The sequence below is a fragment of the Garra rufa genome, chromosome 15, assembly GCF_049309525.1.
Source record: "Garra rufa chromosome 15, GarRuf1.0, whole genome shotgun sequence".
Classification (NCBI taxonomy): Eukaryota; Metazoa; Chordata; class Actinopteri; order Cypriniformes; family Cyprinidae; genus Garra; species Garra rufa.
In genome coordinates, this window is record NC_133375.1 from 28037293 (window position 1) to 28063684 (window position 26392).

The window sequence follows — 26392 nt, forward strand, 5'->3', positions numbered from 1 at the left end:
ACGAGAATACTTTTTGAGTGCAAAGAAAACAAAAATAATGACTTCAATAATTCAACAATTTTGAGAGAGTACCACGGTGCATCCAGGTTCTACGTTAGAATGCTGGTTCCTGCATCAGCAGCACCACACACATGCATGCTTCTCTTCCAGAGACTGATCTGGAAGAGAAGAAATCATGGAATAAAGTTGTTGTTTTTGATGATGTCCTTACTACCTTTGTGGGCCTTGAACATGGTAGTTACCTTGGGCGTTACTACATTGGGCTCTCAGATTTCATCAAAAATACCTTAATTTGTGTTCTGAAGATGAACAAAGGTCTTACGGGTTTGGAACGACATGAGGATGAGTAATTAATGACAGAATTTTCATTTTTGGGTGAACTATTCCTTTAATTCTGGCTAAATAAAAGTATTAAAAAAACTTACCGACCCCAAACTTTTGAATGGTAAAATCCCTGTATTGGTGACTGAAAAAAACACAAAAAAACATAATTGGCAAGTTGTACTGATTTTTCAATTTGACTAATAAAGAGTAATTATTATTTTAGTCATACTGAAATCAACTTTTAAATTACATGTAAACTTGCTTGTTTTTGCAATAGAAGTTACCTGAAAAACTTTGTTTCTCATTGCACAATGGACGCAGAAATGGCAAACCATCAAAGTGTAAAGCAGAATGAATTGTTACCCTCGAGCCCTGAACAGTAACAAACTATTTAGACAACCAGGAACAGATGCACTGCGACGTCAGTTAGCCATCACAAGAGCCAGCCAGACTCGATGACCCATCTTTCCACGAAACCGACCACTGTCTCTTTTCATACAATTAGTGACCCAGTTATCTCTCTGACGAGACTCACATGAGGCACATCCAACATCAAGATGTACATTCCTGCCATATACTAATCCTATTATGTCATTTCAGATATATAAGATTTAAAGAGATACAAAGGTTACGTAATAAGAACACGCTCAAGCATGTGGATTTGACTTCATTGCATCGTCTGGTCCAGTTCAGGACGAGCGTGTGAGCAGGTCTGGCTGAGTTTCTATGTGTTTATTCAAAAGGCGGACGGGACAAATATGTGGACCAGCCATTTTTTGGCTTATGAATAGCTTAATAATGCATTTTCCCTCCCATAACCAGTTACATCATTATGTGTAAAGTTATTAAAGCAGAGAGTTTATGTATAATCTCGCCACATGCAGTGACCGGTCACCGCAGGCATGTATTTAAATCTCATAGTCCAAATAGCTGTGTGGCAGACGGTACACAAACAGGATATGGATGGGTTTTGAGTCGCTGACAGGGCCTCTGTTCAAGAAAGACTGACTTCTCAGCCTGGCATGGGGAAGAGTTTTCTCCTCCACAAGTCTGGGCGCACTCACTGACTTGATGCAGCTGTTGCACATCTGGGAAAGGTGGAGAGACTTCTCTCTCTCTCTTTCTCCAGCCCGGTTTCCACAGGAAAACTTCGGTTTAAAAAAGAGGGGGGTTCACTTTAGTTTCCCGCACAGTCCTAATTAAAGGTTGTTCTCCTTAACCTTCTAAAATAAACTTTCAAACCCTGGGCGGCTCCTGACGGTGGTTTATTTGAATCAAAAGTGAAGTCTTTATTCTTTTAATGGGGCTCTGTCCGTGCTGGGGGAGTTTATGGGGAAGTAACACAGGCATCCTCCTCCTCTCGGGTTCCTTGTTGAGATTAAAGACACATCAAAGGCTCTGGAGGATCGATGCTCCCTGTAGGTGTAAGAGCAGGGAGTACCCTTCCATCAATTGTGGGCCTTATGTTTATTTAAGATAGCGCCAGTTGATGGCAGTCAGAGGGCTGGGCGTGTTGTACAGTTCCAGCTCCGCTTTCATGCTTCAACATAAGACCCAGCTGTGCCCCTGGCTCCTGTTATTGGGACTGTCTGGATTCAAGTTATAGAGAGAGACTAGATTACCTTTAAGCCTGCGTTGGCTAATTTGCAAACACTTTTATCCAGAGTGACTTAAAGGACAGTTTTAGTACACAGATGGCCCTACTCAAGTAACTTGAGGCTAAATGCGTTACTTAAAATCATTCAAACTTTAATATTTATGTGAATTTGGAAAAATTCTGAATGAAAACACTGAGATAAAATTTCCATTTGCTGAAAATGGAAATTCTGTCAATTACTCACCCCCATGTCGTTCCAAACCCAAACTTACGTGTATCTACAGGAACACAAATTAAGGTATTTTCCCCTCCTGAGTTTATTACCCTTCATAGACAGCAACCGTACTGTCACGTTCAAGGCCTAGAAAGGTGGTAAGGACATCTATAAACTAGTCCATGTGACATCAGTGGTTCAACCTTAATTTTATGAAGCTACGAGAATATTTTTTGTGCACAAAGAAAACAAAAATAATGACTTTATTCAACAATTTTTTGTCTTCCATGTCAATCAGAAGTAGTACTCTAATGAACATGTGGTGGATACTGACAGGGAAAAGAAGAAATTGTTGAATAAAGTCATCGTTTTCTTTGGACACAAAAAGTATTCTCGTAGCTTCATAACATTACGGTTGTACCACTGATGTCTCATGGACTATTTTAACAATGTCTTTACTTCCCTTCTGGGCCTTGAACATCGAGGTTGTGTTGCTGTCTAGGCAGGGTCAGAAATCTCTTGGATTCCATCAAAAATATCTTAATTTGTATTCCAAAGATGAACGAAGGTCTTTTGGGTTTGGAACAACATGAGGGTGAGTAATTAATGACAGAATTTTCATTTCTGAGTTAACTATCCCTTTAAATAAAGTAACAAGTCATGTCTTATGATGTAAATTGTTAAAAGTAGCATGAGATCCTGAAAAAAAGTCATCCAGAACTTTTTATTTAAGAGTCGTTTTACTTTCAAACCACTCCACCACTGCAACATCGCTTTTACAATTGATTGTAATTTTTAAACCCAGAAAGCATTTAACTGTCGGACTGTAGGCTATATGAGTTTTAATGTAATCAAAAGGATGAACCTCATCTGCTGGTCTGGTGATGGTTTTGTGTCAAGTTTTAAAAACCCAATGAAAACACATTTGAGGTTCAGAAGCAGCAGCTCTTTCAATAATTAGACAGTCTTATTAAGTGGTCCAGTCTGAGTAACTGCTGTGAGGAAGGAAAGATGTGATCTTTTATGTTTTCAGCACTTGGTTTGAGCCTTCATTCCCTCCTTATGGAATGCTTAATGAAATGGACCGTATTCTCTAAGGTTACTCGTCCTTCTCTTGCCATTGTACACCAATGCCAAATTTAATATAAGTCATATGGTGCGACTGCTGATGTATTTCTACAGCTTTGAGAGATTACGGAAAGTAGTAAGACAAGCTGAATGAAGGTCACACACAAGTCTCATCTTCATGCTTCTGGGCCCAAACAAAAGAGACATTGCTGTCGCTCTGCTCACAGTGTTTGAACTGGCAGGATGGAGTAAACAAACCAATGGAACAAACCTTGTTTCACATTAAGGACACTGGTCCTGAATGCATAAAAGGGTTTAGTTTGGTTTCAGGAAGTTTGTCTCTTTGGCAATCTCCACCCCTTGGGTGCAGTTTTTTCAAATGCTGCATTTGGACAATTAATCTCCAGGCCCACTGTCGGGGACAGGAAGTATACAATTTCAGGATTTCCATAGCAACAGGCAGCCCTTGGCCTTTGGGCCGCTAACTTGCTTTTCTTCTCCGTGGTCTACTCAATGGTTTCACTGTGAACTCTTTTGTTCGCCAATTGACACGGTCAGAGTACATAACTGCAACTGAATAAAATCCTTGTTAGTAACCAAAGGCTGTTTGCATGGGCCCCTTCTGATCCAAGAAATGGTGATCTGCTTAAAATAGTTTGTTTACGGATGTATTGTTGATTTGAGTTAACAGTTCTCACTTGTTTGGATCTTAAAAAGTGCATTTAGTAACAATATGTTTTCTTTTTTGGTCTTGGAGTGATACAACTAGAGGCCGTAGATTCCTTGACATCCCTCATCTCTTGCATCTTAGTTTAAAACTTTGTTCAGTATTCATTAAATATTCATTTTAATTACGCTTTCTGCTAGCAGTAAGTGCCTTGTGCTCTTAGTTACTCTTTAGTCCCACAGATATCCATATTTAAATCCAATCTGCAGAATTCCTAAAATAGTTTTCCCTAAAATCGAAAATGTGGAAAGAGTGTACAGATTCAATCTAGGCCTGGTCATGTGACCTCAGTATGGGCTCATGAAGTGATCCTCTTGAACTAAAATAAATAAGTAAAGTGTTTTTTAGGCTACTGATATGATTTTGGTATATCCTTGTCCACATACACTACCAGTCAAAAGTTTTTTAAAGAAGTCTCTTCTGCTCACCAAGCCTGCATTTATTTGCAAAAAACATAAAATTGTGAAATATTTTTACAATTTAAAATAACTGTTTTCTATTTGAATATATTTTAAAATGTAATTTATTCCTGTGTTTAAAGCTAAATTTTCAGCACCATAACTCCAGTCACATGATCCTTCAGAATTTTATGCTAATATGCTGATTTGCTGTTCAATTTTGCATTATTATTATCAATATTTAAAACTGAATAATTTTTGGGGGGAAGGAAATTATAGAAATTAATACTTTTAATTTGCAAGGATGCTTTAAATCGATCAAAAGTGATGATAAAGACATTTATAATGTTACAAATTTATTACTGTTTCAGATAAACTTTCTATTCATCAAATAAACCTGAAAAAATATTACTCAGGCATTTTCAACATAATAATAATAATAACAAATGTTTTTTGAGCAGCAAATCAGAATATTAGAATAACTTCAGAAGGATCATGTGACTGGAGTAATGATGCTAAAAATTCAGCTTTGAAATCACAGGAATAAATTACGTTTTAAAATATATATAAAAAACAGTTATTTTAAATAGTAAAAATATAAAAAAAAATGTTTTACTGTTTTTGCTGTACTTTGAATCAAATAAATGCAGGCTTGGTGAGCAGAAGAGACTTCTTTAAAAAACATTAAAAATCTTACTGCTCAAAAACTTTTGACTGATAGCGTAAATGTACATTTATATTCCAATTTTTTATACAATATAATATACTTGAATGCAATAGTACTTTAGTACAATAAAATTTTATTATACCCACTACTGTTTAAAGGTTTAGGGTACGTTTTTGTTTTCAGAATCATGTGACACTGAAGTGATGGCTGCTGAAAATTCAGCTTTTCCATCACATTTTGAAATGTATTAAAAAAGTAAGTAGTTATATTAAACAATATTTCACAATATTACTCCTTTTATTGTATTTTTTTATTCTTAACAACCCAAACTTGAATGGTAGTGTATATTGTAGTGTATAAGAACTGTTATTTGTGCATAAAACCTTTTTTTAATAAAAAATAAATGTCACTGCATGCTTAATTGAGAGCTGTATAAACTCCCATCCATCAATCTCAAGGACATTTTTGTGTTTCCACAGCTGAGTTTCTGTCCAGCTTGGGCCAGTATGAGATCGCCATCCCAGTGCGCGTGGGGCCGCATGGGGAAACGCTATCGGAAGAGGAGACCTCTCACAGGAATGGCCGACACCGGCGTAGCGCGGAAACGCAGAGCGTTCCAGAGCCGCAGCTGTACTATCAGCTCTCCACGTCGAGCGCTGACCTTTTGCTCAACCTCACGCTGCAGGGAGGACTGCTCTCGCGACAGTTCCGTGTGGAATACTGGAAGAGGGGCCGCTTGGCTTGGAGTCACCCGTACTTAGCCAACTGCCACTATGTGGGTCACCTGCAGCACCAGCCTCACTCTAGTTCTGTGGCTCTTAGCAACTGTAATGGCCTGGTAAGCTCTATTATTTAGTAAACAGTGCTGTGTCTCAAATAATGTACTAATTGCTATGCACCTAACCATGATGTCAAATGCAGTCGTTACCTTTCGTTTTAGCAGATTGGCTTCAGTATAAGTCATTTAAACCTAAAGTTTTAAGTTGTAAAACTGGATGCTTTTATAGTACAATGACCTCTTATATCTTAAAAGATTAAGGGAATTTTGTTTTCTCAGCTCATGACCTCTTTCAGTGGCTTTATCACTTTGTTAGACATTTCCATCACATGAGGCTCAGATGATATCCATAATGCGGTATGCTAAAGTAATGATGCATTATACAACGTAATCTCTTTCTTTCTACACTTGAGTGAGTTGTCGTGGCGCCCCTGTAGATCTGAAATGGGCAGCTGTTGCTGAAGTCTGTCTCTCCCAGCTGGTGTAAAGCTCAACTCTAAAAACAGGTGTTTTGGAGCCTAATGATGGATTTAGTTTCAAGCGGCATGCTGTGGCCTGCTCATTACTTGCCTGAGCTCGTAATACACCTGCGTAAACAGATTATAAAGTCAAGACCGATGCTTGTTTATCCAGACGGTTTGAGTACTGTGTTAAGTCTCTCTGATAAATGCCATCGGACATTCTAGATACAGTATTGGGTGATTCAGCTACCTGGAATCTCAGGTGCTAATGGTCGATAATTTATCTATTTTTAATTATGTGTGCACCAACACAAGTAAATACAATGGAGGATTAAGCTTGCTCATGAAGGCGGTAAGAAACTTCCAGGTTAATTATCGGTGATCAGAGTAGCATGACTAAATTCATCAGGGAATGCTCAGTGTGTCCACAAGAGCATCACTAAGTACATTACAGGATTATGTGGACTTGAAAAGTGTGACTGAGAGAGATGAAGAGAGGAAACAATGAAACATGCTAAGATCCTTTGGCCATCCGCCATGAGTTCCCATTTCATCCAGGATTATTAGCCCAGCGCAAGCTCATTATTTTAGAAGGAAGACTAATGATGGGATGATTTGATCTTGTCAGGGACTTCAGTGTATCTAGCGTGTAAAATCAGATTGCCCAGGGAGGCCAACTGTTTTGTTTTTTCACATGCAAGCAAAAGCAAGTCATATGTTTTATGCTAATATTAAAGGAAAAGTTAACTTCCAGAACAAAAATGTACAGATAATTTACTCACTCCCTTGTCACCCAAGATGTTCATGTCTTTCTTTCTTCAGTTGTAAAGAAATTATGGTTTTTGAGGAAAATATTTCAGGATTTCTCTCTATATAGTGGTGCCCAGGAGTTTAAAGTTCATTTTGAATACAATTTTAAAGAGCTCTTAACAATCCTAGCCAAGGAAGAATGGTCTTATCTAGCGAAAGGATTGGTTATTCTAAACAACTTGTCAATTTATATACTTTTTAACCTTAAATGCTTGTCTTGTCTAGCTCTGTGTGAACTCTGTGTATTCCAGTTCAAGACAGTGTATGTCGAAAAACTCCCATCTCATTTTCTCCTCCAACTTTAAAATCACCCTACATCGCTTCAGAAGTACCGACCCAGTGTTTACAAAGTGAACATGCAAATAAGATCAAACACCCTTTACAAAAAAAGGTAAAACAGCGATGTAGGGCGATTTTAAAGTTGGAGAAAAAAAAAATAGATTTTCAACCTACCCTAACTGTCTTGAACTGGAATACACAGAGTTCCCACAGAGCTAGACAAGGTTAAAAAGTATATAAATTGTAATTTTTTTTACTAATCGCAAAGCTATACAAGATCTTTCTTCCTCAGTTGGGGTCGTTTAGAGCCCTTTGAAGCTGCACTTAAACTGCATTTTGGAAGTTCAAACTCACAGGCACCATAAAAGTCCACTGTATGGAAAGAAATCCTGTTTTCATGTTTTCCTCAAAAAACGTAATTTCTTATCAACTGAATAAAGAACGACATGAGCATCTTGGATGACAAGGGGGTGAGTAAATTATCTGTACATTTTTGTTCTGGAAGTGAACTTCTCCTTTAAGTGCGAATCTATGGTTTCTTGTTTTTTTTTCAGCAAGGAGTCATTGTAGCAGGAGGTGAGGAGTACCTTATCGAACCCTTAGCTTCTGCTAAAAACTTCACTAACGAAGATGGCAGAGAAGGGCGCCCCCATGTGGTGTACAAACGGTCGTCTCTGAGATACCAGAACATGGACCAGTCCTGTGGAGTCATCGGTAAGAACTAAAAATACCATGAAATTGTATTTTAAGGCTTTAGTTTAAAACATCAATTAATGAATGGAAATAGGGGCATCATGGGGGCTTTCAGAATGTACAATATCCTGTTTTTTCTTAACTTTAAATGGAAACCCTTGGTATTAAGACTTGTATGGCTTAATATAGCGTAAAGTCTCTTACTGAAATATGTAGTAGAAAAGCCATGAAAGATTTACATTATTTAAAAAGTCCCCATTGTTTTATACATATTTTGGACTATGGGGGGGTGCCATCATTTTGATGACATGAAATGGTTGCACTCTGTGAGTTCCTGGCGCTACCTGTTGCTATTTGTACCACAACACAACTCGGAAAATAAAATACTGATATGATGCCACATTGCTTGCCTTTTGGTTGTAATTTTCAGTTGAAGGGCAACAAGAGAATGTAAGCAATGTAAGAAGGGGATAAAAGAATGAGAAGATGCCTGTGGATGAATAAAACTTTCCTTAAGACCTGCGTCTTTGTTCTCACTACTTTAGCCCTGACACCTTTGAGGTTTTTAGTAGACCACAGCTACTGAAAGAGCTTTCAAATGGCAGAGACAAGAAACGCTAGATTGCATCCTGGCAGGATGTAATCATGTCGATGCTTGTCATGATGCCGCGGCCACTGAAGGAGTTTCTCAGCACTGATTTCATTCGATATCTGGGGGCGTTTAGACTTCTTATGGAAGAAAAAAACCGATGGTACGGCATTAGCCTATGCTTATATCCATTGCCACCTGTAAGCTCTTTCAGTAGCTGTGTTCATCGTATATACTTTCCGAGTTGTGTATTCCAACATGTGTGGCTATAATATAATGCAAATTATGTCTCTTACTGAAATATTTAGTAGAAAACCCATGAAAGTTTTATGTTATTTTAAAAATCCACATCGTTTTATATATATATATATTTTGTACTATGGGGGGCGCCATTATTTAGATGACATGAAATATTTGCTCTCTGTGAGCTACTGGCGTTACCTGTTGCTATTTTTACCGCAACACAACTCAGAATAAGAAACTCTGAAAACCAAATACTGCTACGATGCCATATTGTGCGGCTATTGGTTGTCATTTTTAGTTGAAGAGCAACAAGGGAAGTCATGTAAGTATTCACTGCTTTCTTTGCGATAAGAAGAGGAGAAAAGAATGGGAAGATGCCTGTGGTAGAATAAAACTTCCTAAAGACCCGCATCTTTTTTCTCTCCACTTTAGCCCTGATGCCTTTGAGGCTTTAGTAGACCACAGCTACTGAAAGAGCTTACGAACAGGGACAAGAAACGCTAGATGCCATCCTGGCAGGATGTAAACATGCAGATGATTGTCATGACACCACAGCCACTTGAGGAGTTTCTCAGTGTAGATTTTACTCGATATCCAAGGGCATTTAGACTTCTTGTGGGGAAAAAAAAAAGATGGTACAGCATTTGGTTGAAGCCTTCACTTATATCCAATGGCACCTGTCAGCTCTTTCAGTAGCTGTGGTCATTGTATCAATATTTTACTTTCCAAGTTGTGTTGCGGTAAAAATAGCAACCGGTAGCGCCAGTAGCTCACCAAGTGCAACCATTTCACGTTAATGAAATAATGCTGCTCCCCATAGTACAAAATATGCATGAAATTATGTGGATTTTTTAAATAAAGTAAATCTTTCATGGGTTTTCTACCACGTATTTCAGTAAGCGACATTTATGTTATACTAAGCCATTTAAGTCTTAATACCCAGGGTTACCTTTAAAATCACATTGTAGTGGAAGTAGCAATGGATCTTTTTATTTATATTGTGACACTTTATTTCATCACAGGATTTTAATGAAAAACTGTGTAAGTACGAAGTTTTGCTCATTTTGGCTGTGTCTCTTCCTTCAGATGAAAAGCCTGGTAAGAGCTATGGATGGTGGCAGAGAACACTAAAGCCCTCACCCAACCAGATGGGACGGGGCCAGTTACCACTGAAGCGTTCTGTCAGCCGAGAGCGCTACGTCGAAACCCTGGTGGTGGCCGACAAGATGATGGTCAGCTATCACGGCCGTCGCGATATCGAGCAGTACATTCTGGCTGTCATGAATATTGTAAGCTTCAACTCTCCTTGTTCTTGTTTGCATGCTTAAAAGAATAGTTGACACAAAAATCTTTTAAAAACCATATTGCTTTGTTTTGAAGAAAATTTTCAAAACAAAATTTTAGATGTTGATCTGTTCCTCACAAAGCTATTGTGTGTTTTTTTGGTGCCTCTGAATTCCATTCACTTTCATTTTATGGAAGAAAGCTGTTCGGACATTCTGCTAAACTCTTCGCCGGTTACTTGAGATTCTTACGAAGACCTACAATGCAGAGTCTGCAATGTCCCATGGACTAAGTGAATCTTCAGAGGATGTTTGACCTATCCAGGTCATTTGTATTGGCTCGGCGAATAATGATTAAATGAAAACCAGTTGTCTAAGTAACTGTCTTCTGTCACCCTGAGGATCCATATTTCTGTCTCCAATTTACAACCCCCATGGGTGATTCGTGGCATTGTTACAAATAGTTTCACACCTGTGGAATGTGTTTAATGAAGGGATTACATCACCTCGCGGCCCCAGCGCAGCAGTTAGCACTGGTTTTATAGTAGACTGTAAAATGTCCATCTTTACAGTAAACAGCAGGATTAGAAAGGTCTAAAAACAGACAATTGGCTCGTTTTTAAGACTGGTTTTTTCTTGTTTCCCTGGAGGTCAGGTTGCCAAACTGTTCCAGGATTCTAGCCTGGGGAATGCAGTGAACATCGTTGTGACGAGGCTTATTCTACTGATGGAGGACCAGGTACTCTTACTGAAGCACATTTGCCTGAAGGACTGCTGTATATATTACATTTGCCTGATCACAATATTTGTGTACTTTAAATTCCAGTCATGCATTAACATTCAAATATGGACATTTGATATGAACATAAAATTGCCATAACATGTTTCTGTTTCTGGTGCACCGGTGTTAAATATATAATATATAAATATATTATTTCAATATTTTGACTGAAGGATTTATGATAGAAAAATACACTACTGTTAAAAAGTTTGAGGTCAATAAGTTTTTTTGTTTTTTGAAAAACAACTTACAAACCCCAAACATTTAAACAGTAGTGTATGTTATTATCCCATATGTATTTCATGATATATTTATATTTTATTAATATATGATTTATTAATTCATATATTAACGTGTTATTACTACAAAAATATCAGTGTGAATAAAAAGTTCACTCAATTTTATATTTTTAAGTATTCAAAAATATATGTGACCCTGGACAGCAAAACCAGTCATAAGGGTCAAGTACATAATATACTGAATAAATAGGCTTTCCATTGATGTATGGTGGGTTAGGATAGGACAATATTTGGCTGAGATACAGCTTTTTGAATATTTGGAATCTAAGGGTGCAAAAAAATCTAAATATTGAGAAATTTGCCTTTAAAATTGTCCATATGAAGTCTTAGCAATGCATATTACTTATCAAAAATTATGTCTTGATATATTTACAGTAGGAAACTTACAAAATATTTTTATGGAACATGATCTTTACTTAATATCCTAATGATTTTTGGTATAAAAGAAAAATCAATAATTTTGACCCATACAATGTATCGTTGGCTATTGCTACAAATATACCCGTGCTACTTACAACTGGTTTTGTTGAAAAATTATTCATGCTAGGCCTGTGCAGTATTTAAAAACTTTTAAAAACAATTACAAATGGTTATATACACTTTATACACAATATACACGTTATTGTATAATTCCAAGAATATGTGCATTAAGCATACTACAAGCAACATAAGCAAAAAAAAAAAAAAAACCATTGAATCATTTATTTTACAAATGACAAATTTCATGATTGTTACAGCCCAACACATACACGTGTAAGCCTTAGTCTGGCTTATTTCACCTGTCAAAGAATTCCTTGTTTGTGTATTTACAGGCAAAAACATCCTAGTCTGCGCCAGTTGAGACAGTTCACACAAGTCTGGACTGTTTGGTACCCGGCTCTGCTGGGTGTGTCCACAGAGCCTGCCATGACTGCTCTTATTGTTGATTGTGACCTCTCGTATTGCCACAGTCATGAATGTACAGGGCCCTAAAAAAACGTGTAAAAAAATCGAGCAGAATCTAAAGAGAAGCCAAACTGTACTGCTACTGTTCTCGCCGCCTGCTTCTAAATGCAATCAGTCTGCCTCTGTCATGTATTCAGGCTTCTACCTCTGTCCTGAGCGGGGCGTGACGACACCACATGAGCGAGTTGGCTCGCTCCGCAGGATCTCTGAAACACGCTGACAGAGTCGGGACCTCAAACAGACTCCTACAGACGACGCAGGGCAGGGAAAGGATAGGAGTCGGGTTTTGCGGTGTATTTAATGAAGCATTAATGATCCCAAATCGCAGACAGCTAAAAATAAATCCCCCTGTAATTTGTTCCGCATAATGTCATTTGACAAATGATGGGAGAGCGGTCATTAGGAGCAGTATTAGCCGTGTTGAGATAACCACCGTGTGGCGCGCTGAGGTTTCGTGGAACCAAACATGGTTCGTTTCCAGATGAGAACACCCCGCCACCCCCTGTGGTAGAGGAAACCTGGAAAGTTAGGACTCTGAGCCCTGGATTGTGGGATAATACAATTATAGACTATTCCAGTGTGTGCATTCCTGGGTTGCGAGTGTAATGATGCTGTGGCCGTCTTGGGTACTGGGTGCCAGGCGGAGTGGTAGGGAAACACTGTCTGTGTTTTTGTACATGTTAGCAGTGTGTTTATTGTGTCTGTATTATCATTTAAGCCTGTAATCATGTCAATAAAGCAAAGATATGGCTTAGAGCTGTGCATGTGCATGTTTAAGATGTAGCTTAAAGGGTTAGTTCACCCAAAAATGGAAATTCTGTCATTAACTACTAACCCACGTTGTGGGTACAACCTTCGTTCATCTTCACTCTTGTGAGCGTGTGTAAAAGACTGACACGAAAGAGTAGAAATGGTTAGAGAGTAGTCTTTTTTTTGCACACAAAAAGTATTCTCGTAGCTTCTTAATTATAAAATTAAGATTGACCCACTGATGTCACATTGACTATTGTAACAATGTCCTTACTGCTTTTCTGGACCTTGAACGTGTCAGTTGCATTGCTGTCTATGCAGAGTCAGAAAACTCTTGGATTTCATAAAAAAATATTTTAATTTGTGTTCCGATGATGAACGAAGGTCTTACGGGTTTGGAACGACATGAGGGTGAGTAATAAAGAATGAAAGAATTTTCATTTTTAGATTAACTATCCCTTTAAGGTAAAAACATAAGCCATATGCATATCAATAGCAAATGAAAGGAGTGTTCTGGGAAACCTTTTTAAAAAACAATCATTATTTATGCAATTTTGTTTTGCATTTTGGCTTGAAAGAACTAGCATATTGTCAACTATTATATGAAAAGAAGTCTGTAAGGGTCTTGCAGTACTGCAAATACATATGAGCATGCACATACGTTTAACTCATTAAATTATACAAAGAGACTACGATGTATATGTAATAAATTTGGATGTACTGTCTGATCCAGGTTTATCTGATCCAGATTTTCCTTTCTTCTCTTGCCAGCCCACGCTAGAGGTAAACCATCATGCAGGGAAGTCTTTAGACAGTTTCTGCAAGTGGCAGAAGTCCATCCTGCACCGAAACGGACATGGGAATGCCATCCCTGACAATGGAATCGCTCACCATGATACAGCAGTCCTCATCACCAGGTCAGCATGTAGATAATTAGAGAGAAAGAGTATATGCTTTTAAAAACTTTTTTTAACACACACACACTAACATCTGTCAAAAATTTTGTAGCACTCCATTGGTAACAGGTCATAATTTGAAAATGGCTTTAAGTACTTGAAGTGTGTGTTTGGAGGAACAAGCGATTTATGGTAAATCATGCTATAGCTTTAATCTACACAATGAGGAGTTAGGTTGAATTCCTGCGCCTCAGAATTGAGTGTGTGAGATAACGTGAAGTATGAGAAAGAAATAGAGAGTGTGAGTGATAGAGAGAGTGTGGGAAGTGTTAAGTCTTTATATTGGAGGCTTATATCAGAGGGTATGTCTGCTGGATGCATCAAGTATTTCCTTTCATTGTCTTCACTCTCTTATCAGGACAGTGTCCAGTCTGTGAACTGTCTCACAGCTGTAGTATCTGTGTTTGTGTGTGTGTCCTGTAGAAAATCCCAAGTCATTCATTTACTCAAACATAAAAAAATACATATTTCTGTGGCGTGTTTTCAGATATGACATCTGCATCTACAAGAACAAACCCTGTGGAACTCTTGGTAAGACATCCATCAATCCATTCAACCAATCAATTCATTTGTCCAGTCCATCCATTCTACCATTCTATCTGTTCTACCAGTCTATCAAATCCATCCATTTGATAAATTCTTCCATCCATCCATTTTACCAATCCAAACAATCATCCTATCTAGTCATGCAGTTTATCCATTCTACCAATCCAAACAATCATTTCATCCATCCATATATCCAGTCATCCAATCCATTCATTCTACCAATCCAAACAATCATATGCATCCATCCAACCATCCATCCAGTCATCCAATCCATCCATTCTACCAGTTAAACAGTCATCCCATCCATCCATCAATCCAGTATCAGCCTAGTTACCATATAACACTATAGTTACCATATATCCATTTACCTTGTTACCATATATCCAGTTATCCAATCCATCCATTCCACCAATCAAAACTATCGTATCCATCTAGTCATCCAATCTGTCCATTCTACCAATCCAAACAATCTTATCCATCCATCCATCCATCCATGCATCCAGTCATCAAATCCATCCATTCTATCAATCCAAACAATCATCCCATCTATCTATCCATCCATGTATCTAGTCATCCAATACATCCATTCTTCCATATCCACACAATCATCCCATCCATGGATCCATTCATTCAATCCATCCATTCTACCAATCCATTATTCATCCATTTAAGCAATTCCTCAACTCTATCCATTCTACCACTCCAAAAAAAAAAAAATCATCCAATCTATCCATTCTACCAATCCAAACAATCATATCCATCCATCTAGTCATGGAATCCATTCATTCTACCAATCTAAACAGTCATCCCATCCATCCAGTCGTCTATTCTACCAAATCATCTATCCTTTTATTTTAGCAATTCTTCCAATCCATCCAGTCATCCAGTCCAAACAATCATACCATCTATCCAATTTATTCATTCTACCAATCCAAATAATCATCCCATCCATCCATGCATTTATCCATTCATCCATTCTACCAATCTAAACTAGAGGTCGACCGATATTGGTTTTTACCGATACCGATAGCTAGGTTGGACCACACTGGCCGATACCGATTAATTAACCGATTGTTTTTGAAAATGGATACTGAACAGCATTTAAAATAGTGATGTACTATTTAAAAAAAAAAAAAATACTAAACCATACTTAAAATGAATAAAAATATTATTTATTATATATTCATCATTAAAGTTATTTCATAGTTCATTAATGTTAATAAAATATCAGTAAATGTTGAAATTAACAACACTTCTATTCTACAGCTTTCATTAATCTTAGTTGATGTTACAAATGGGCTCATTGTCATCTTTACATTTTAACAATATGTAAAATTGCAGGTTCTATGCTTTTTGTTTATATTTGCCATCTTAAAATTAAGATTCAATTTAATTTCGATTTTCAATATCAACTAAATATAACCATGCGTCACATTCTCAGTTTTCAATGCACATGGCACCATTTTCATATACATTTTATATAAAATTTATTTTGTGCAAAATTTACTTTATTTTTTTTTAGTATATAAGCAGGCTACTTTTTTTAACATTTACTTATTTAAAATAATCGTTCTTTAAGTGTCGACAAGTTTACAGAAGTTTTTTTCTTTTTTGTTTGATTATTACTGATGAGATCACAGACAGTCGCTGCTTTAACCGGCTGCATTCAAACGAATGCACAGATTTATTTCGATGTATCAGATGTTTTGTCCTGCTCTGAAAACATAACTGACTGTGTGTACATCGAAAGTATTCGAAAATCCATGTGCATTTAACCTCATTTGCTAACAAGCTTTTTAAGACGAACAAACACAAAGAGCAAGTGAAAGTCTGTCAGTGCGCGAGTTTAGTGCATCTAACAGTACTGCATTACAAACAGCAGAAATGAAGTCATATCTAAAGTAAAACACTGCGATTGAAAGCTCACACTGTCAAACAATGCACACATAGCTCACAGTTTAAATTCTGTGCAACGAAGCCTGCCGCGTTTCTGGCGCGCACACGTGCCATGTGCGGGAAAAACACAAGCTCAACCGGACAAAAGTGCAGCGCTGCTTTGCGCGGACAACTCGCAGGTATCTCTCTCTCACACACACACACACACAAAGACGCGTCGCGTGTAGTTCAAGCAGAAATCTAAAACAGTTTATTTAATCACCAAATGGGCAAATGTTTACCTCCAGAAAGATAAAAAAAACCAGCAAAGGTTAGTCTTCTAGACAGATTAAACGGAAAGTGAAAGTGCGATCTATATCGTTAATTGCAGCCATTTCAGAAACAATTTCTTTTCTGTTTTACATTTATGTTTAAATATTATTTGTTTGTGTTTTGTTTCAGTTTAATATATTAATTACGAAAGAAGTTTGTGTTATTTGTAAATTTCGGACGTGGTATGAATTGGACGAAAATACGCCGGGAGAATTGGAGAGGGTCAGACACAATTTTTGACCACTTCGGACGTTTTTATTTGTGGAAAATCCCTCCTTAAACGAATTTCGTTTTGTATAATTTTTATCTTAATTTTTAATATATATATTTGTTGATCAGTTATTAAAATCAAATAAGAACAGGAAAATGGCATTGTGAAATAAAGTGCGTAACAAGATGCAAGCCTATTCTTTAAGGGCCTGAAGAAAAGGCTAAAACATAAATTATAGTTCTATATGAAGCATACAGACATTAGCGCTACAGAAATACAAATATTTTGCTGAAATGCACAATACTCAATATTCCAGCCCAGTCTTTATGAACATTAACAATGATTTTGGACAGATATGATGTAATGTAAAACTATGGCGCGCTGTGACTCGGCAGCATTCTGTCGGCTGAATGAACACAGTTTGCTTTCTCACATCAGGTCTTTAAATCAACAACTTTGCTGGCTAAAAATATGACTATAAATCAATACAAATATATGGTAACAATCCTGACATTAAACATTGGTCTGGGGCTTAACCTCTACTCTTTTTTTTTTTTTTGCCGATAACCGATAGTTCGGCCAATCAACTATCGGTGCCGATTAATCGGCAAAACCGATAGATCGGTCGACCTCTAATCTAAACAATCATCTCATCCATAAAGTCATCCAATCCATCCATTCTACCAATCCAAACAATCACACCATCCATCTATTCAGTCATCCAGTCCATTCATTTTACCAATCCAAACAATCATCCTATCCATCCATCTATCCAATCCATCCATTCTACCAATCCAAACAATTATCCAATCCAGTCCATCCATCCATAGCTGTCTTATCTGTTTGCATGTATTACATATTTGTTTATTCATCACTGAATTCTCGTTTCTTCTCTGTTTATAACAAAGCTAATCGAAGGTTTATTGGTACTGTATAGTTTTCACACTGATATTATTGATTAGTTTGTAGACACTAATTAATTAACTAATCAGCAATATTGTAGTTTTATTTGCATATATGTGTATTTGCATATCCACCTTATTTTTTTAATGTGGAAATAAGCTATTTATTGTGAATGTGTGTCACCGCTACAGGTAAACAACAATAAGAATAAACAAAATGCAGTAAATTGTAAAACTATTTTTGCAACAAAGTGTGTTAATGATTGCAATAATAAATAAAAATAATATGATAACAAATACCAATTTGCAGTTTCAGTCAATATAACAATATGACTTTGATAACAATAAGACTTTTTGTAAAGTTAAAATAACAGAAAGCGGCTGAAACAAAAAGACAAATTAAAAAGACCCGGCCCAATCTTATGTTGAAAATAAGGTGGATAGTAATGTAGCATATATGTGTATGTGTATGTCCATGTCACTGTGCCCATGTGCACATGTGTGTCTGTATCAGGTCTGGCACCTGTTGGCGGTATGTGTGAGCCAGAGAGAAGCTGTAGCATCAATGAAGACATTGGTCTGGCCACTGCTTTCACCATTGCACACGAGATAGGACACACGTGAGTTTCTCCCAGTTCCTCTACTTCCTTCCTTACACCTGATGTACCTAAACAACAAAACTGAATTATTTCAGTATAAAGTATATTCCAAAACTGTCATTGCCCCCTCAGCAACTTTACAAGCAGTACTATAAGTCAGCATTACATCAGCTTTCTGAAATTCCAGTTTTACCTACTTGTGTCATCAGGCCATACCCTCTCAACTCTGACCCTTGACGTTTGACCTCTACTCTGGGCGGCCTACCAAAACAAACTTGGGTTAAATTTAAGGGATGAACTCTAGTTACTGAAGCCTTTTAAATACAAATAATGCTCATTATCAAGAACTGCTCCAATATTTTCTCTCAGTCTTGCGATATTTATATCTTGTTAGTGGAGCAAGTGACGACAGACCCTGATGGCTCCAGTCGGCTCGCAATGGGCTTTCCGTTTGTGGTTTTTTGCACTCCAAGATGTTGAAGTATTGTTTTACTTGGTGGCCCAGCATTCCTTTCACTTTCTGCAGCTTAATCATGCATATGAATGGCACGCCTGGCTGATATCGCGCTTCGGAATACTTCCATGAAAGGCAATTCTGTTATCATTTCTGCTACTTTAGTAGTTGAAAAGCATTGAGCTCTGTTTGTACTGGGTCACTCGGTATACTGTTGCCTTGGCTATGCTCATGGGCCTCGGAGCTGTTTTCATAGGTGGTGAAGTCATTAGTGGTCTGGTCCTAATGGTTCATCCAGGTACCTTTGAACTGATGGCCATATGACGCTGCGCACAGGGGCTGTCTAGACAAGGGGGCATATGTTTAACTGTGTGTACAATTACATAAGTCTGTGTGAGGTGCTGATAGGTTTGGGTGTGTGTGTTCACAGTGGGTAACCAGGGCCGTGGGATTTCATTTTTATAATTCCATAAAATCATTCATCTCTCTCTTTCAGGTTCGGAATGAATCATGATGGTGTTGGCAATGCATGCGGGGTGCGCAGTCAGGAGACCGCTAAACTCATGGCTGCCCACATCACCATGAAGACTAACCCCTTCGTCTGGTCCGCCTGCAGCCGCGATTACATCACCACCTTCCTCGAGTGCGTCTGCTGCCTCAGTCTGAGATCTGTATTTTCACTGAGACGTAGTGAAATATTGACCGTATCATTATTGAATTTTAGTATCATAAATTTTCAAAGGATTGGATTCTATAATGATTGATGTGAATGTCTTTTTAAAGTCATACTACACAATCGTCTGAGTATGCATTTAAGAGCCATTTGTTTCATGAGGTGCTTATAAGTTATACAAGGTGATTAAAGAAGTTCACTTCCAGAACAAAAATTCACAGATAATGTAGTCAGCTCCTTGTCATCTTCAGTTGAAAAGAAATTGTTTTTTGAGGACTTCTATGGTGAACTTTCAAAATGCTTTTTAAAGGGGTCATCGGCTGCCACATGCACTTTTACAAGCTGTTTGAACTGAAATGTGTGTTGGGAGTGTGTGTACACAACCACCCTAGAATGACAAAGATCCACCCAGTAGTTTTCTTTTAATTTAGTAAAATAATTTGCCCCTTCTCATATTGAGCCATTCTCAGATGCCTGTCTTTGTGGCGTCACGCCGACAGAGGCCGCTCCTGCGATAGTTGATAGACAGTAGTGTTTTAGCATAGACCCGCCCCGAGTAAGAAGTAAACTGTTGGTCATTGTTTCCATGCTGGAGCAGAATGTTGCCTAAGGGAGTGTGGTGTCCAGTTGATGGGTGTAACAGCAAACACAGCAGTCCTCATTTACCGACATCTGAGCCGCTGAGGACACAGTGGCTGAATTTTATTTTTGAAGGGAATGTGGCCGCCTCTCTACCTAAATGGGTTCATGTTTGCGCGAATCATTTCTCACCAGACTGCTTTATAAACGAGGGTCAGTATAAAGCAGTTTTTGCTAGGAAGCTGCTGCTGAAAAATGTATCGTGTGAATATATTCGTGTTCTTGTTTCATCTTTACCAGAAGAAGTGAGTGTAATTTCTTTTTCTATGAAGGCTAATCGCCTTTTCTAATAATGTGCTAAAGTTAGCTCGTTTCACGAATGCGGCTAAAGTGTAACTTACACTCTCAGAGAACATGGTTATGTCGTCTCAATATAATTCCTAATCGCACGTTTATAATGATCAATGCATTAAGGTGATTGTCTAGTTACAAACTGTGTACGTTGTCGTAAAACTACATTAAGCTTAGCTTTGTAACGCTAGATGGTTTAAAACGGTTTTTGTTAATGATTAAGAAGTCATGTACAATTATTTTAAATAATTTTGGATCAGTTATAACTGCATTAAGAATGGTAACGTTAACGCAATACCTGCAATATAGTGTTTACAGCCTGCAACTGCATGTGAGTAAAGACCATAACACTCGCATTTATGCATTTATGTACAAAGATAAATCAAAGTGACATTAAGTTTACTAACCATTCAGACATGTCCTGTTCAAGCCGTAATTGCCGAACTTCTTCGCTGGTGTCATCTTGTTCCGGGTCCGACTCCGGTTCAAAATGATATGGTTGTACAGTGTCTTCAAAGCCTCCCAATGCCATTTTCCCCCAAACTATACCCTCAACTGTTGTCTAGGCAACACCCCGTGTGTTTTGATGACACGCCCCACAGAACTGAGGGGCGGGGTGAGCAGAGGTTCATATCATTTAAAGGGCCATGTACTGATATCGCTTGCTGAGAACAGCCATTTTTTGTGTTTTTTTACACTACCATTAATATTTTTTAATCAAAGTATATTACAAACTTTTCATTAGGACCCTAAAGCATCATATTAACTTGTGGAAAATGGGCATTCGATGACCCCTTTAAATGTGGCTTCAAACGATTCCATATGCGCTTGTAAACAATCCCAGCCGAGGAAGAAGGGTCTTATCTAGCGAAACAATCTGTTTTTTTTTTTTTTTTTAAGTTAGAATTTATATACTTTTTAAACTCAAACACTTGTCTTGTCTTGCTCTGCCTGAACTCCGGTTCAAGACATTTAGGCTTACAACCACATTTGGGATCATTTGAAGCCGCATTTAAACTGCATTTTAGAAGTTCAAACTTCTTTACAACTGAAGAAAGAAAGACATGAACATCTTGAATGACAAGGGGGTGAGTACATTATCTGTAAATTTTTGTTCTGGAAGTGAACTTCTAAATATTTGTCCAACGTTTGGCCATCCCGAAGAAATGTTTTACAGATTTAACAAAAATATTAAGCACTGTTAATATTTGTTTTCAAATTGATAATAATATGTTTCTTGAGCACCAAATAAGCATATTAGCTTGATTTCTGAAGGATCATGTGACACTTAAGACTGAAGTAATGGCTGCTAAAAATTAATTGCCACCACAGGAATAAGTAAAACATTAAACTATATTAAAGGACTAGTTCACTTCCAGAATAAAACTTTCCTGATAATTTACTCACCCCCATGTTATCCAAGATGTTCATGTCTTTCTTTATTCAGTCGAAAAGAAATTAAGGTTTTTGAGGAAAACATTCCAGGATTTTTCTCCATATAGTGGAGCCAATGGGCTGAAGGTCCAAATTGCAGTTGCAATGCAGCTTCAAAGGACTCTACACAAACCCAGCCGAGGAATAAGGGTCTTATCTGGAGAAACGATCAGACATTTCCTAAAAAAAAAAAAAAAATTAAAGGTCTCATGTAATGTAGGTGAAACCGACTCAGTGTTTACAAAGCAAAGACATGAACATCTTGGATGACATGGGGGTGAATAAATTATCAGGTAAATTTGGGTAAATTTCTTTAGATGGTGATTAAAATAGATTCCTAACCGATTGTGCCATAACAAATTAAAACAGAGGTAACAAACTGATTCAAAAAATCTCCACTGTTGGAATTTAGTGTTTGTTGGCATCAAGGTAGCATGAACTAGCCTTTACACTTCCATCACTTCTCAAACACCTGTTTTCATCTGTTTTCTTTCTGATTGTTTCACAGCTCTGGCATGGGTTCCTGCCTGAACAATGTTCCCCCCAAGCAGGAATTTGTTTACCCCACCACAGCCCCTGGCCAAGCCTATGACGCAGACGAGCAGTGCCGCTTTCAGTACGGAGTGAAGTCTCGTCAGTGTAAATACGGGGTACTTGCATCACTTAGTGTAATAGACAACAGTTCTTCACCCAAAAAAGATAATTCCATCATCATCATTTCTGTAAAATGCAGATCAGCATGATTTTTGACTATGGTACCATGGGAATACCATGTTTTTTCAATGAGTTCAGTGTGAATGTGCCATGTGAGTGTCAATATCATTCTATATAATTCTATCACACTCTAAAAGTGGTTGATATGATGCATATGCAATATTTTATGTTTTCAAAAGGCATAACATAACTTTTTGTGCTAAAGTCATCATTCGATAGAACATTTTTTGGACTATTAAAATAATATGCTTTAAAATAATTATGTCTCTAAAATATATATATATATATAATATTTTAGAGACATAATATAATAATATTTTAGAGACATAAAATATAATATAATATAACATAATAAATAAAAATAAAAAAAAATATATATATATATATATATATATATTTTTTTTTTACACATTGACTCCTAAACATATTTAATTTAGAAGTATATAACCATCCTACAGTAAGACATCTATGCTCAAGTTGAGTCTTTGTACAGATGAATTGTGGGTTATGGTCCTTTCCAGGTTGCCTTTCTATCCCCTCAGTAAATCATTTAGCACTCTCTCTCTTTCTTTCTTTTTCTCTGTAAATCTGCACCAGATGGTAGTTCTACCTTTCGCTGGCTGTAACATTCCATCTTTTTTGCTCCCCCCAAGACTTCAGACCACTGGCGTTCTGCCACTTTTGTCCAAAACCACAAGTTGGTCAAAAGTTTGCTTCTCTCTGGTTTGCGGCTCTATTCTCTGCCAGCCAAGGTTGACCTTTACACCTCCACAGACCCACTTTGGAGCTCAGAGCACAGTCTGTAAAGTGTGCTATATCTGCTCTGTTGAGTCGAGCTTTAGGTTTTGACTGCTTTATGGGATACCAGTGCAGGAAACTGAACATCTGGAGGAGGATAACACACACTAGTTCAGCTCACACTGTAACTATGTACTCCAATAAAGCAGGAAGTTATTAGGTAGGTTTAAAGTGCAGTGTGTTCTTTACATCTGATCTAATTATGAGATGTGCAAAAAACAAAAAAGTACCATGGTATAACTGCAACACCTTAGCAACTACACAGCCACACCGGAGGACATGTTTGGTCTCCAAGTTCTACTTTTTCCACACATTTCTTCAGTCTCATGAGTATTTCTTAATGTCTGTTTTTCCCACATTATCTGGAGTTTTGTTTAGTAGCTTGTGTGTGTGTGTGTGTGTTCAGGAAGTGTGCAGTGAGCTTTGGTGCATGAGTAAAGGGAATCGCTGCATCACCAGTAGTATCCCAGCAGCTGAGGGCACCATCTGTCAAACCAGCACAATCGAAAAAGGGGTAAGCACAGGGAATTCTGGGAACAGGCCAGGAATTGCAGAATAGCATTTTTAGCTTGATAGGTAGCTCATTCTTGATAATGAAATGCATTTTTGAAGTGATGTGAGTGATGGTCGTTAGATTGTCTTTAATATAATATATATACTGTGTGTGTATATATATATATATATATATATATTAGGTTCACCATATATTGCCAGTTTGGGTTGCCAAATATCACTTATTTTATGTTGATCAATGATATTTTCTCATTAGTGGTGCTATAAAAGAATGTGTGTGCCGTATGGAACACGTCCGGAGGGGGTAGACGGTGGGTGGGGCCACTGGTCGCCATGGGAGGAGTGTAGTCGCACTTGTGGGGGTGGAGTCTCATCTTCTATTCGCCATTGTGACAGCCCCAGGTGAGTCAGGGTCATGTGATTGATTAACACTGTTTGATTGGACAGATTATTGGCGGCATTATTTAATAAAAACAGTGATACACTACATTGTGTGAATGGCAATGTTCATAATGGAATATAGCTTGCTACCTACAGTTTAAAATGAAATGGTAAGAAAAAATAGTAAGTGGAAAAACATATACATTGTTGTCACATTACCTCATCGTGTTGTAAATGAAATGAAATGTAATGCTGAAATTTTATACAAATTCTCTCATAATTTACTCACCCTCCACTTGTTCCAAAACCTGTATGAGTTTCTTTCTTCTGTTGAACACAAAAGAAATTTTAAAGAATGTTGGTAACCAAACAATTTGACAGTAGCCATTGATTTAGTATGGGAAAAATACAATAAAAAGTTAATAGCTACCATCCACTTTACAGAAGCCTAACCCTAAAAGAAGAAAGAAATTCATACAAGTTTGGAACAACTTGAGGGTGAGTATAACCAAAAATATGGTTAAACTATCCCTTTAAAGCTTCTTAAAAATTTTGCATTAAAAATGTCTCTGCCAATCAAATAATCAGTCAAAACTTATATGCTAGAAATTGGGGTTTAAATTACTTATTTCATTTATCACAATGGTAAAGGAAGTATAGAATGCTGTTCAGAAGTTTGGGGTCAGTTGGATTTAACAAATGATTTACATTTTTTACTGTTTTGATTAGTAGTAATAATGAAGTAGAAATGTTTCTAGAGCACCAAATCATCATATTGGAATGGTTTCTGAGAGATCATGTTACACTGAAGACTGGAGTAATGCCTGCAGAACATTCAGCTTTGCTATCACAAGAATAAAATACATTTTAAACAATAATAAATTTAGTTTAGTTATTTTAAACTTCACAAAATTACTGCTTTTCTGTATTTTTGGTCATATAAATGTAGCCTTGGTGAGCATAATTGTCTTCCTTTAAAAACATTTTTAAAAACCCAAACCTTTGTAGTGTATGAGAGTGATTTGATGATTCATAATGTTCTTACTCTCAGCCCGTTGTACTCAATGAACTTAGTTTGAAGACATGCCAGGGAAAATCGGAAAAACTAACAGATTGACAGAAAGACAGAAGATGTCTGGCTGAAATGAACTTAAGCAGAATAATTGTGTAATTGAGAGTTGCATTGAAATTACACTCAGATGTGTCTGATGCCTGTCCTTGTGTGGATGCAGGCCAACAGTTGGAGGAAAATATTGTCTGGGAGAGAGGAAGCGCTTCAGATCCTGCAACATCGATGTACGTTTGATACCCACACATCACTTACTGATTTTGTGTGTGTCTGACATTTCTTCAAATACTTTACACATAGCTCACTGAGAACTTTGGTTTGTTTGTGGATGGATTTTGCTCTTCTTAATTAGTTGACATGACTGAAGACTTAATATCTAAACCAGTAGAAAAAAATGATTCACAGTTGCCATGCTCCTGACTGATTTGTTTGTGGATTAGGAGTGCCCAGTCGGATCTCAGGATTTTCGGGAGATTCAGTGCTCGGACTTTGACAGCGTTCCCTTTCGGGGGAAATTCTACACCTGGAAGCCGTACAGGGGTGGTAAGTACACAGTCCTATCTGAGGCATATTGGTTGTGTCACTTTGATTTGTGTCACTTCGATTAACCTGTTTTTACTCTGAACTGCTACAGTTCTGCATTAAATGCACTTTAAATCTCTTATGAAGATTAAAAGCACCTGCCAAATTAACAAAATAAGGATGTGAAATATATCAACACCACATTGTCTGCATCGGTCGGATAAGTCAAATAGGTCACTAAATTATATTCAAATTTTATTGATGGGACCCTACATTATTTTTAGTTATTTTTTTATATTTTTTTGATTAATACTTTACAATACATTCCTATTAGTAAACATTAATAGAGGGTTTGCACTTACTTCATGATTTGGTCAGTTATCTGCGTATTGGCGATCCTTGGATGTAAACAACAGCATTGATTGCACGGTTAACGTACAACTGAATACGTCATTCTGCTAATTTATGCTGTCTAAACCACAGAAAAAACATGTGGAAGCTGCTAAATCATTTAGAGAAGGACTTGGGTGGTAAATATACATACAAGCTGTAATAATTAAGATATCAGCCTAATAT

The 26392-nt window shown here is 37.4% G+C and overlaps 1 protein-coding gene across 1 annotated transcript in view; it reads left to right on the top strand.

Annotated features, from left to right (window-relative positions):
- Nucleotides 1-26392, top strand: part of adamts10 (ADAM metallopeptidase with thrombospondin type 1 motif, 10) — a 64049-nt gene that overhangs the window by 9303 nt on the left and 28354 nt on the right. The window contains exons 2-14 of the mRNA XM_073819848.1: nt 5475-5833; nt 7878-8037; nt 9935-10137; nt 10787-10870; nt 13678-13823; nt 14350-14393; nt 18244-18349; nt 19279-19425; nt 22328-22469; nt 23738-23845; nt 24101-24246; nt 25458-25521; nt 25735-25837. Of these exons, the coding sequence (XP_073675949.1) occupies nt 5475-5833; nt 7878-8037; nt 9935-10137; nt 10787-10870; nt 13678-13823; nt 14350-14393; nt 18244-18349; nt 19279-19425; nt 22328-22469; nt 23738-23845; nt 24101-24246; nt 25458-25521; nt 25735-25837 (1812 nt within the window). The remainder of the gene's footprint in view (nt 1-5474; nt 5834-7877; nt 8038-9934; nt 10138-10786; nt 10871-13677; nt 13824-14349; nt 14394-18243; nt 18350-19278; nt 19426-22327; nt 22470-23737; nt 23846-24100; nt 24247-25457; nt 25522-25734; nt 25838-26392) is intronic.